This window comes from Epinephelus fuscoguttatus, linkage group LG6 (genome assembly GCF_011397635.1).
Source record: "Epinephelus fuscoguttatus linkage group LG6, E.fuscoguttatus.final_Chr_v1".
Taxonomy (NCBI): Eukaryota; Metazoa; Chordata; class Actinopteri; order Perciformes; family Serranidae; genus Epinephelus; species Epinephelus fuscoguttatus.
The window spans coordinates 16,552,049-16,565,613 of NC_064757.1; the positions used below are offsets into that span (position 1 = coordinate 16,552,049).

Sequence of the window (13,565 nt, forward strand, 5' to 3'; positions counted from 1 at the left end):
CATGGTGTTCATGAAACTATTGTGTGGGTATGCCACCAAACCATATCTCAACTTTGCCACACCTTAACAGGTGTGTGTGACCAACAGTTTGAACAGGTTATGACAGCTCCGTAGTGTTTTGTCTTATCCAGGTGTAGACATGGCCCCATGCAAAGTCTCCACCTAGATTAAGTCACAATCAGGACAGTGACGTTCTCAGGGTTTTATAAAGTGCACAAAACCAGATATACGTCACTCAGACAAGTGTGTGCACTGATTAGTTTGTTCAGACTTGAAATTTATAACTTTCAAAATCCTCCAAAATACCTTTTTTGCATATAGAATTTAAGATGAAAGCGATTAAGGTTACAGTGCATGTGTTCTGACTCAGACCACACGCACGCGCATTCCTGGGAAAAAATGAGGTGTGTCATATTTCTGACGAGCCCCCATACAGACACACCAATAAGAGGACCTCTCACCACAAACGGTTTACGCCGGAGGCCCACATGCCCTCCTCATATAAAGACAGACGTCTGTAAGCCGGTTGGCGCAGAAATACCGAGGCTGCATTTCAAATGTAATAACTCGTTCATTCAGACATTCATTTAACCCTTTAACTCGTTTTAAACTGGATACAGCCATCCTGCACTGAGATGCAAATCAGTAGCCTACTTCAAGTTATTTTCGCCTTATCGTCGCCTATTTTATCCAAAGGACGAGATGTGATCGGATCAGGTCCCTCCTGTCTCAGTTCCAGTCCTGCAGATGACGGACAGACACGCGTCACCTTCCTGCGGCAAGACGCAGCCGGTGTGCGCACCCTGTACCTCACACTGTGGTCCGAGGATACGCGACCGGTAGGATGCAAGGTAGAAACCAATCCACGTGTCACGGAGAGATACCGCACTCACTGCGAAAGTAGCGGCACCCAGGGTCAAGAAATCACCCAGAGGTTAAATATCAGCATGCTGTTTGCTCCGGAGTCTCCCTGCGCGCGCTCCTCCAGTGCGCAAGAGTTTACCAGGCGCAGGAGAAGTGACGGGACAGAGGGGAAAACTCGGATGAAACGCTCCTGGCTTTTCCCAGGGACGCTGTGGTGTGGCCATGGAAGCAGAGCGCGCAGTTACGAACAGTTAGGTGAGTTTGGTGAACTCTGATTTTATTATTTTATGTATTTTTATCCCTTATGTGTGGGCCTATTGCTGGTAAAAGAGGGCATTAGTGGTCAGAGGAGACACAGGGGAAATGGTTGATGGGTATAAGCATTACAGTGTCACTTCCATGTGGTATATGTACACAGAGGTGTAGCACCAAATTCTGGGTCCTATGCATGAGCCGCCCCTGTGGGGCCCCCACCCTTCCTCTCTTGATCCGTGTCTCCCTGAGGCACCTTTCAATTTGTCATTTTTAAAAAGTCAGTTTCTCTCTTGCTTTTTCTTTCTTTTTGTCTTTCTTTTTTGGAAACTTGATTTCCCTCTCTCGGGTAAAGACATGACAGTGTACACTAGTGCTCCAGCAGCTTTGTCTCAAGCAGTCACTCAGTTCTAGCTGCATTTAGAGACAAATCCTTGTGCATGGGCAGACTAAAGTATGGTGTGTCTTCAAGGGGTGAAAGAAGCCTCAGAGAGTTTCTGCTATTTTTTTTATACAAAGTTCAGTCTTTTACCCAATTTATTCAGTTATAAATTGTTATTATAATGTTATATTATTGACTTTTATTTATCTCATTTTTAATTTTCATACTATTGTCATTGTTGATACATATGAGCTCTTGGCTGTGTTTATTTAAATGGTATTGGTTTGAGCACATGTCTGCATTATTTGTATATTTGTTACACTAAAAAAAGTTAATTGCACTTGTAATCTCTCAAAGATTTTTTTTGGCTTTTGCCTCTATTAGATATGACAGCTTTAAAGTGAAAGGGGGGAGTGAGAGAGAGGGCGTATGACATGTAACAAAGTGAGAATTGACACAGCCTTTGCGCATGGGGCACCCTGCTTTACCAGGTGAGCTTACTGGGTGCCCCACAGTTGTCATTTTTAAGTTGCAACAATTTCACAAAATTAAGTAAATAAAACTAAAATTCAAATAAACTTAATAATTAGATATAATGTAAATATAGTTTAGGGCTAGTAGTTATATTTACTTACCCTTTTCAAAGTAATCCCTTTCCTAGATTTCTTTAAACTAAAATCAACCTGTGAGATTTTACAGTGTGCAAGCAGCCAGAGTAAGCATGGGCCCCCTGAAAGAATGTAAAATACAGACCAAAGGTGGTCTTCAGGGGCCCTCAACAGCTGTTAGACCCTAAAATTGTCCCCGCCTCTCACTTCATCAGTGCCTACTGCAGATTAGGAGCTATGATTATTGTCTATTGACAATAACTATGAACTTCAACATATCCCCAGTCAAATGTCACTGGTATTTGACACTAAAAAACATCATAAACAGTAATCCAATTGCATAGATATTTTAGAGGGATATCATAATTTAGATACACTATATAACAGTAATTTTTACTGATATGTTTGTGGCATTATTCCACGTCAGTGGACCCGATGGGTACAGTTATCGCACACAATGCAAACATTACTGATTCATACAGAAACCACATCACAAAGATGTGCCTCGGTAGTTTTTTAAATTTAAGATCTTGGTTTTTTAATTTTCAAATAAGGGGGGGGGGCGGCACGGTGGTGTGGTGGTTAGCACTCTCGCCTCACAGCAAGAGGGTTGCCGGTTCGATCCCGGGCGTGGGAGCCCTTCTGTGTGGAGTTTGCATGTTCTCCCCGTGTCAGCGTGGGTTCTCTCCGGGCACTCCGGCTTCCTCCCACAGTCCAAAGACATGCAGATTGGGGACTAGGTTAATTAGTGACTCTAAATTGTCCATAGGTGTGAATGTCTCTATGTGTCAGCCCTGCGATAGTCTGGTGACCTGTCCAGGGTGTACCCTGCCTCTCGCCCGATGTAGCTGGGATAGGCTCCAGCCCCCCCGCGACACTCAAAAGAATGAAGCGGTTAGAAGATGAATGACTGAATGAATGAATGACTGTGAGGCATTTTGATTTTAAATGAGGCAAGGACTTGCTTCAGTGCAAAGTGTTCCTTTGATATGTGACTGAATTTAAATCTTGTTCTTCTGTACAGGGATGTTTAAGACTACAGATAGATGCTGCCGTGAGCATGACCACTGCCTGCATATTATCCTGGGTCGTACGACGAAATATGGACTCTTAAACAACAACTTCTACACCGTCTCCCACTGTGACTGTGACCAAAGGTAAGCCTCAGAATGCTCCCAGCATCTAATACTGAGGAGGGAGGCTAGGTGTTCACTGTCTCCAGAGAAACGCCTGCGATCGAGAATTCCCATCTGCCCCTCACCTGTCCTCATAAAGCTCTGACAAGGGTAGTCATGTAATAGACCTGCTTGAAAGCTGAATTTCTAAGTGTTGTGGTAGTTGTGTGCATTTTATACCTTACACTTCTCACCGATGAAAGTGCTCCTCTCTGAAATGCCAGCATTATAATTTTGTCACCATGCCAAAAAATGTAAACCCATGAAGAGAAATAGGAAAACCTGGGGCCAGGTTATATTACTATTCATCCAGGAGAAATAAATATATAATGGCAACCAGCCCTCTGGGTAAACTTTGATATCAAGAGTGAACATGTTGCTTGCTACTTTTGTGTTGGATGCATACCGTTCCTCCTATTATTTAAACCTGCAGCGATATCATTTTAATTCTCACTTCATAACTAGTGCTCCTGACAGGTGCATGTGTAGTAACTGATACAATCATTGTAAGATTCACCTCCCAGCTAAAAAGATAGGTTGTTAGGAACTGTTTGGACTAAAGGTATAGACAAAATGAGGCAGCAGTCAAGAATATTTACCCACTCATTTTTTTTAAAGATATTTTTGGGGGCATTTTTAACTTTATTTGACAGGACAGACAAGTGTGAAAGGGGGAGAGAGAGAGGGAGTGACATGCAGCAAAGGGCCACAGGCTGGAGTCGAACCCGGGCCTGCGGCAACAGCCTTGTACATGGGGTGCCTGCTCTACCACTAAGGCACTGACGCCCCTACCCACTTGTTTTGACTGGAGTGTTACTTGACCTCGGCTTGTTCTCCCGCCCCTCTAACCAGGTTTCGAGAGTGCCTGCTCAATGCGAATGACACTGCTGCCAGCATAGTGGGTTACAGCTTCTTCAACATCCTGCAGGTTCCCTGCTTTGATCTCAAGCAAGAGAAGCGATGCGCTGAGATGCACTGGTGGGGAGGGTAAGTGAAACACTGACAATGGTGCTCAAAGCTTTAACTGTGAGACACACAACGAGTGCACACCATAAAATGAAGCAGTGGAAAGTGCAGGTATGGTTGTATGGAAAGCTAGAGCAGCAGTGGTGTACTTGTAATAACATGCCTGACACCCTGCCAAACCTCACAATATCATGAAGGGCACCATGCCCAACTTCAGCTCTGTTTCCACAACTTTATCTATCAGGTTACTAACAGATCATCTTACCAACTAAAAATGATAAACAGTTAACCTAGCATTCTAGCACTAATGGCATTGCATTCACAAACTATAATTCAAGATTTGTTTGTGAGTGAGTGATCCTTGAATTTCCACTGTGTTACTGTAATTATCTTCCTTGAAATTACACATCATTATCCCAAATAGCGATATAAAGTGTACCCTTCCCTAATTCAATAGGCATGTGAGAAATGTGGCCTATAGTAAAGCATCAAATGTTTTCCTGTGACTTGGTTTTAACATGGATGTTTTCTCTTTATAGGTGCAAAGTAGTCAAAAAGGATCTCTATGCTGTCCTCAGAAATCCCCATCCATACAATAGCTCAAGCAAATATAGGGACAACACTGACAACAGTGTGCTAACAAGTAGTGAGGGACAGCATGGAAACAAAAGCTCTGTGTTTAACCCTCACAGAAAGTCACCCAAGAGTGAACGTAGATGCCGCTCCAGAGACCCACCCAAAGGAGACACTTTCCCCCTCAGAAGGAGAAAGGGGAAAGGATGCAAAAGGAAACTGTATTCAGCTGCGCCCTCCGAAATCCCCCCAACGTCAAGGGCACACACTACCACTCCTTCAATGAAAACAGGTCTTTTTAATGTTACAAAAAGTAGCACATTGATGCCAAATAAAAAACGAGGTGGAAGCACCAGAAAAGGCCTGTCCGCTTACTCCACACAGAGAAGCCAAGTCTCACCACAGGTGACCACATACTCATATTCACAGACAACATCTACAACACAAAGCACCCCATCTTCAACAGAGAAGCCAAAGCTTCAGCTACACTCGACAACAACCTCTACAACAACAACAACCACAGCAACAATCACCAAAACCACCAGAAGTCACAAAAACGTTTCCAAACTGAGTCACTGTTGTGGACCCAAGATGCCTGTGAGAGGTGACTCTTTTCAGCCTCATTGTAAAAACTGTCTAGGACGAAACACAACATCTAACATGACAACTTCTACACCCTCAACAACTACATATAGATTACCAGTCAAAGTGGCAACAGCTAACAGGCTCAAGAAGACAACAGAAACTACCAAACAAGACACTTTGACAAGACTCTGGAGTACAACTACTTCTGCAACGCCAGTCACAACAAAACTGAAGACAACAGCCTCCACTCATAAGGATGGCAAGTCCCTTCCACTACAGAATAATACAAGCCAGGAGCCCCTGCGTAGTACCATAGCTCAAAGCACGCATGCAGGGAGAAGCCTGAAGGAAAACACTACATTACATAATATTACAGGTGAGTTCGAGCAGCTGCTGAACCCATTACATCTGCTGGGGCCTCTGACACATACAGTAAGAGGCCTCTCTTCAGTGTAACAATTACACTATTAAAACCATGTATTCATTGTTATTGTTAGTATCTCCAGGTGAGCAATGCTGCATTTTGGAAAAAGGTGATGAAGAGGGCTCTCATCTTCAAAGAGCACACAAAAATTTCACTGGGGTTATTCTGTTTTAAAAAGGTGGCCCAGGGCATTTTTCTTAAGGGGCTCAAACTAGCTGTGCCCCCTATAGGTGGGAAAGAATACTTATTTTCACCACTGACGAACGCTTGCTAAAAGATGTACAACATAACAATCAACAGGAAACTAAGTTGCTTAGTTATCTAAAGAGATGTGGGCATGCTTCAATTATTTGTGAGATAACCAGTGTTTATTTTTGACTCCTGCAGACAGTCACCTCCTGTGTGTAAGTCTCAAACATCTGGATGAATGTAGATACAAAATCCGTCCCTCGGAGAGGAAGTATCGTCTGAAGAACACGGAGTCAAAGACAGCCTACCACTGTAACTGCACCAGCCGGTAACATAACAGCATTTTTGCTCTTCTTTCCCCATATTTGTATATTCACATATGCAAGTCTCACAGATGAAATATATAGGCTTTATATTTTTCTGAATTTACATTCATTCAAAAATACATGTCAGGGGTCTGTCTCATTAAAAAGGACAGCTGATCCTCTTTTTTTTTCTTCAGTCCATGTTTTTTTTTTAATCTAAATTGGCCCTGAGTTTTACATATAATTAAGCAATCCTACCTCATTATTGTTGTGTTTACTGCTGAGTAATTCTGTGGGTAAACTGAGTATTAAACCATTTTGACAGGTTAAATCCAACTTCACAACTTAGGCCTTCCTTGTTTTTTTTTAACGTGTTTTGGCATAACAGCTTTATAACATACTCCCCTGAGGTCAAAGAAATACAAACCTTACACAACCTTTGGACATTCCAAAATACAAGCTTTTATCCCTGTAATCCATTACGACTCTGTTTTGCATACCTGAGCTACTTCATGATTCGACTTGTGGATTACAGTGAGATGACGTAACCAGTGCAACTTCATTAAAATGAATCACAGGAGGATTTTTCTCTTTTTTTTGTTTGTTTGTTTTTTTTGAGAGAACATTGTTAAGGCTCTTATTGTAGTGGCGCCATTGAAAGTAGTTATAAAATTGTTACCAGCATTGTCTCCACAGTCATAGGGGGAGTACAGTATAATATTAAATGATAGGTATATTATTAAAAACACACACACACACAAAAGGACTAAGGTTGTAAAATCACTGAATTTTCTTTAAAAACTTTTTTCATTGTTGTCTAGTTGTACTTAAGAAAATACCCAGCAACATGCCGTTTTCACAGCAGACATTGCTGTATTACCACTAACATTAACAATGGCTTTGTTCCATTAATTGCCCCAGTTTGCCATGACAGTGTGACGGTGAGCCAGCATGCTCAATAAACCTTTTCCACAGTGGATATCTTGAATCATCACACCTGGAAAAGATCACATGCCATTTCGTTATGGCCAAGGAGATTAAAATGAGAAGAAGTCATGGCATCATATTGCAACATACCATTGAAGTACAAAACATACGCATTAGAATCTGGTTTGCACTTGCCAAAAGGCTCAATAGTAGGTGCACTGTCATAGAACATGGGGGCATTTTGATTTGTTTCACTGAGGCATCCACTCCACAGTCGGCCTTGGGTCACAACATATTGTATATAAAGACATGGATGAAAATTACAATTCTGCAATTATCAAAAGACCCTTCACAAGAGACCATAAACAAATGCTTTCTATATAAGATTGTTCTATTGTATATCAGCTGCCATCCATTCCAGTGTACCCAAAAGTTCTGTCAGGCTGAGGACACTTAAAGAAGCTAAAAATAATGCATCCAAAGAGCACCTGAATGGACACCATCCCTTTATTTCTAGCGCCGTCTGCTGTAATCCTTCAACATCACAGCTCCAGTTACAGTATGCATATGAAATACCCCATAGCTCTCATCGAGTCAATGAGCATATCCCAGCCTTCATAGAATAACCTTGTTTTTTGCCAGTTCGAGAGCTCTTGCATTGTGCATTTAAGTTCAATGGCAAAGTGGAACCTTTAAATGAATAAAGCCATCTTTGTTGTAATCAGTGATACCTGTGTGTCTGCTCCTGTAGTATGACAAATCAAAATGTCCGCTGTGAAAAAGATCAACACAGTGACCCTCAAGCTGAAGCAGCAAAAAGGAATTAATTATCCACCATTAATATTATGAATTACACCTTTTATAGTTAGTCAATATGTCTGCTGTGAAAAGGTGTTTTGTTTTTGGAACAAGAGCAGCACGGAAATATATATTTCTTTGGATAACAGGCTATAGTCTTATGTCTTAGTAATGTTTATATATTAGTATGTGTTGTAATTCTTACTATGGTATGCTGCTACAGCAGTATATGTATAGCTAGACTATTATTGCTCACTCCTATCTACAGCATGGTAGAAAGACAGAGGAAGGCCTGCCCCCACAGGCAGCTTTCTCTTTCTTTGTCTGTCTCTCTGAGTCACTCATAAATGCCTATCGCATACTGTATATACATCACACTCCATTGTTTTATTCCTGCTTTGTTGCTTATTTTATTTCTGTATGTGAGGTAACTTGTCTTTTGTCAATTTTACAGCTTGGCTGTTCAGATTGAAAGCATCAAGAAAGCCAGTATTCTCCCCATGCTACTGATGGATTTTGTCTCCCAATACTGCTTCAGACTGCCAGAGGGAAAAAAATGCCACCGCAGAAAAAGGTTTTAAGCTCTGATAATCTAATTCATGTTAATCTTCAGCAACTTTTGGTTACAGCAGGGATAGTCTCTTGTCTAATATGTTAACTCACTTTGCTTATTTAATAGATTATCAGGTTGGGTTCTGTTTCTGACACTTTTTTTTATGTCTCTTTTCTAGCTGTTCTGGAGGCTTCACTAAAGCCTCTGACCTACTTCAAGCACTTAAGATGATAGAGGAAAAAGACACTGCTGGGGTGCGAAATTCAGGCAATTTCAGAAGAAGAGGGATTCCTGTTCGTCTTTATAAGCGATGCCTACGGCTGGAAAAAGAAGCTGCGATTATAGCACAGCTCACACGATTTTAGACTAAGCCTGTATGTGCAGCAACAATGAATTTTATAAGCTTCACATCTCATGCCGCGTTTCCTATTTCTCTCTGATGTTGTAAAATGGCAGTGTGTTTGAAAACATGCAATGACTCAAATCCTCAAATATATTATAAATATATTTATAAAACAAACTGGCATGTCAAACTGAAAGCCATTCAACTGTATAGGCCTATTGAAAATGGAAATACAATTATTTATCTTTTGTTTCAGTTTAATTATTTGAAGTCATATGTCAACATCAGTTTCACAAATGATCATAGGATGGCATCTTATCACCTGCATTAAATGACTACATCTACTCCACACTGCTTTCCAAAACAACCCACAGCCTGCCCGTAATCATAATCCTAAATGACCTAAGTCCAGTAACAAATTCTTGTTTAACTTTAAAACCAGAGGGGATATTATTCATCAATGGAAAAGGCTGCAATTTAGTGTGGTGTAAGCGATACCTACCTCTCTTTTTTGCCTTTATTGACAAGACAGTTTTTGAGCATGAAATTAAAAGAGATGGAAGTCAACATGCAGCAAAAGGCCACAGGCTGGAATCAAACCCACAGCTGCTGCAGCAAGGACACTGCCTTTATGCATGGGGCAACTGTCATATCTACTGAGCTACTGGGCACCTCCCTATACCTCATTTTTAATATACAGAGGTATATGTTTTACTTCATTTATAAAACACACCAAATCCAAATTCATTTCATAGACTCCAGCTCTTACAATGTGTTGCATCAGGATTCTTTTAGACATGTATTTTTATTTACAAGGTATGAGACATGGAAAATGGCCATGTCAGTTGTTTGAAATAAATTCAAAGATCCATTCTTGTTCAACTGGAGAATCGTCACAGGTTTCCAGATTTTGGGGTCTCACTTGTATGTTATTTATATTTGTCATGTTCTCTTTAAAAGTTTTATAATCTGATGTTAAAAATGTTCTTCGTCTCTTGTTTTGTTCTTACCTCATTGCAGGACTTAAAAGGATGATAACAGCCAAGTAGATTAGATATAGAACACAGCTGTCATATGTTGCCAAGTAAAATCATTTAGAAACTTTGGATGTTCAAACATAGAAGAACTCCTACCTCACTCCAATGACATGTTTAGGTAAAATAGGACAGCTGGTAAATTAAAATGGGACAGTCATGTTTGTTTGTTTTTTAATGGTTAAATCCATTTAGCAGTGCAGTCATTAATTTATAAAATCTTTAATGTAATCTGTGGCTATTCTTTAAAAAGACTGTCCAACTTTTCTGCCTGTTTTCCCTATTCTTTTGCTGCCTGTTTCCTTGTTGCCATCTTTGTCTAGAATAGAGACACTGGCATGTAACATTAATGGGTAATTCTGGACTATTGTGGCTGACATGGACTCACTGCATTCTCTTTTTTATTTTTAAAGTGACAAAAATACAAACAATTTCTGCAGTGGTACAGGGCAGCACACAACAGCATAACTCATACTTTTATGGTACCTGGTACTTTAGAAAAATGTCCCATTTTAGCTCAATTTTTGTCCCATGTTACCTGAATGCATCATGTAGGCTACTCACTCAAAACCCTAAAGTGCATTGTGAAAATATTATGATTGTAAGTCAAACATTTAATATAATGCAACATTTCTATTATTATTGTTTTAGCTGCAGTATACTTATTACCAAAATGAGAAAACCAACATGCCACATGGCTTTCCTGGCATGTTCTGGAGTTCTCAGTCTCAACCCGAGTCTGATGGGTCCCAAAAAGCCTGACATATTGGACCGTGTGCTGCGCTGATTGGCTGAGTCGAGATTGGGCTGTGGAAAAAAAACCTTTTTACTTTTTAAAATAAATAATTTGCGAATATCGAAAAGTGAGAACTCTGCAAGCAGCTCCCTCTCCTTTACACCCTGCAAGCATTGAAACAAGGAAGGGGAGCAACCAGGCTCTATGTTGGGCTCTCTGTCCTTCCTCCCGGCCAGAGCATGGAGCTTCTCTGGCAGGGAAATACAGGGTAGAGAGTCAGTGATCCATTGAGCAGGTCCATATTTTAGAGCATTAGAATCCAAGTAGTGCTTTTTGCAGGGTCGGGCTTGGCTGGGCTTAGGCTCAGTATTTTATGTGATGATCTTTAAAAAGCTGGGTTTGGGCTTCAGCTCACATGGGTTTGGTTACCCACAGTTTGGGTTGCAATTTTTTTCGACCTGTTGAGAACTCTACTTCTGTGACCAGTGATTTTTTTTTGACTCTGCTCTGTGCATACTATTTGTCTCAGACCAATAAAAATGAGTATTTCATGTAAAGGACATTTGTAGAAACAATACAGTAATGTTTGGTGACTGGCTGGCAATATTTAAAGAGCCCAAAATGTAAGACCTTATTTGTCCCATTTTACCTGATGTCCCACATTACCTCACTTCACCCTATCTCCATTGTGATCTGATGCACAGTACAGATAGTCAAGATAAAGGTCACTGTGACTCCTATTATCAACATGAAATTTTGGCATAAAATTGAACAACATAATCCCTGGGGGACGTGACAATTGTCCCTTGTGTTGTTTTAAGCTGTGTTGTTAGAAACCAAAATGAACTAATGTATTTTTGACAGCTTTTATTCTGGCCCGCGGTGCATGCTGGGAGCAGCTAGTTGGCCTTGGAAACATGGCGTCGCACTGACAGCTGGGAGACTCTTATCTTCTCCAGCAACTGACACAGCGCCCGGGCCGTTAGCGAAGCTGTCCGCGCTCACATTTCAACTGTGAAGAGAGCTCACTACAGATGCAGTCTTCGTCCTGAGAAGGCTGTCGTTTTAACGGCGCAATAACGGGTTTAGCACGGGTGTCACGCCCACTCTACTCGGTAACGTTATAACGATCCCGTACGGTAAGTTAGCATCGCTTTCAGCTAACCAAGCCAGACAGCTAGCAGCAGCGACCGTTAGCACGACACGACCACCCATGATATACGAAGAGGACCTGCCACTACTGCCTGTTCACTGCTTGGCTGCCCTCCATCTGCTTGCACCCCTAGCACTACAGTCTGCCAGTCAAACATTACCGTCAGATAAGACGGCGACAGCAACGGCAGTTATGTTATTGTAGCTCGCTAGCAGGCTAGCTAGGGCGTTTCTGTCATTCTGTCACTGAATTTTTAATGTTCGACCCCTTTGGCATCACTGTCGGAGGAGAGAGCGATGGGCTCCGGGGCTGTGGATTCGTCCCAGTGGCTTTCGGTAAAGGAGGAGACCATTTTCCTCCACGACGGACTCATTCGGGTCACAGATCTGGCCGAACTGCCCAGTGAAATTGGAGTGTCGGAACAGGGGGACACCGAGCAAGAGGTGGGTGAAAGCCATCTCCCACTCACACAAAGGTTTATATATAGAAACACACGCTCACTGCTGTGATAAGGGTATCGTTTAGTTTCTTTTAATGTATATATGTGTTTTCACTGTTGGCTGCAACACACCCTCAGTGACAACGGTAACGCTAACGTTAGCAAGTTTCCTGCCTTGCATGTTATGTTATTGACAGACTGTCAAGATAACGGCCATTGTCAAATCACTTCCTACCACCTCTTTCAAAATATAAGTTCTGTAAACGAAAGGCTGCAATATGATTTCAATTAAACCCACGTGTAATGGTCAGTAACTAAGTTAATATGCCCACATAGTGTTATGTAAGTTAGGTATTACTTGCTATCTAACATTGTATATTGTAATAACTGCATATGAAGAGGTGCACACACTGCACGGAATCCCTCTACCTCAGGTGTTAAGTTGCACAGCTATAACTTTATCAGTTGTGCCAGTGCAGTAACTTCTCAGATTGCACCACACAGTGAATATCACTATGGATCCACAGATGGCAGTTTAAGGTCCAGTGTTCTCTGTCACAACATGTTAGCTGCTAACCCATAATTCAGGATGACATGGCTCTCCTGGTATTTAATACCAGTGAATAGTGAAACTGCAGCTACACTGCTTACTCACAATTGTTGTATGATGTTTGCTAATGTAGCATACTCAACAGTGATCATAAAACAATAAATGCTATTATGACTCATGTCATCTGTTCTTATTCTCTGAACATAAAAAATAATGTTATGTCAGATACTAGATGTTAAACAGTGTATGCTGTGTGTGGCCTTTCTTTTTAATACCTTAAAATAATGACCTTTTTTTTTCGACATTTATTCTTCTGTTACAGTCATCAAGTAGCACCTAACTTAACATTTGTTTTGTGCCTTTTGCAAGGCAGACAGTACTTTAAATGCAGTGATAAGGTGAAGTGTGCTCTTACGTAGAGTGCAGTAGTTGTTTATCTGGAATGTAGGCTTTTATTTTGAAGGCGAAGTCTCGAAACCGGACGTGTCTCTGTTGTTAGATTACGCATACTCGACAGTGATGCCTATGGAAACTTCGAGCTATCAAATGCTTCATCCTCGATATTTCGTTTCTCTGTCATGTAATAGAGCTAGAGCTGGTAATATCCACCAGTCTATAAAGTACAGTTGCCGCAGTACTCATGTCATATACTCACAAGCATACGCACAATGCCTGGTCGGTGGTAGATAATGATGAATACTGGACAGTG

At 41.2% G+C, this 13,565-nt stretch overlaps 2 protein-coding genes across 2 annotated transcripts in view; both read left to right on the plus strand.

The window, feature by feature from the left end:
* Positions 1–502: 502 nt before the first annotated feature.
* On the plus strand, positions 503–10,244 carry LOC125890982 (group 3 secretory phospholipase A2-like). Its single transcript, XM_049579933.1, has 7 exons — positions 503–1,119; positions 3,131–3,263; positions 4,134–4,268; positions 4,787–5,781; positions 6,217–6,346; positions 8,503–8,622; positions 8,780–10,244. Exons 1-7 carry the CDS (start codon positions 636–638, stop codon positions 8,964–8,966), a joined length of 2,184 nt encoding a protein of 727 aa, XP_049435890.1. The 5' UTR covers positions 503–635; the 3' UTR covers positions 8,967–10,244.
* A 1,371-nt stretch (positions 10,245–11,615) lies between these two features.
* Positions 11,616–13,565, plus strand: part of LOC125889858 (probable E3 ubiquitin-protein ligase HECTD4) — a 43,812-nt gene continuing 41,862 nt past the window's right edge. Inside the window, 1 exon segment of the mRNA XM_049578079.1 lies at positions 11,616–12,310. Within this exon segment, the coding sequence (XP_049434036.1) occupies positions 12,164–12,310 (147 nt within the window). The 5' untranslated portion in view covers positions 11,616–12,163.

Bases quoted from the DNA above. Each gene is read 5' to 3' on its own strand.
- LOC125890982 (XM_049579933.1), top strand. From the start codon at position 636: ATGCAAATCAGTAGCCTACTTCAAGTTATTTTCGCCTTATCGTCGCCT. The intron at 4,269-4,786 runs GTAAGTGAAACA...TTCTCTTTATAG, and splicing joins GAGATGCACTGGTGGGGAGG to GTGCAAAGTAGTCAAAAAGG. The intron at 5,782-6,216 runs GTGAGTTCGAGC...TGACTCCTGCAG, and splicing joins TACATTACATAATATTACAG to ACAGTCACCTCCTGTGTGTA.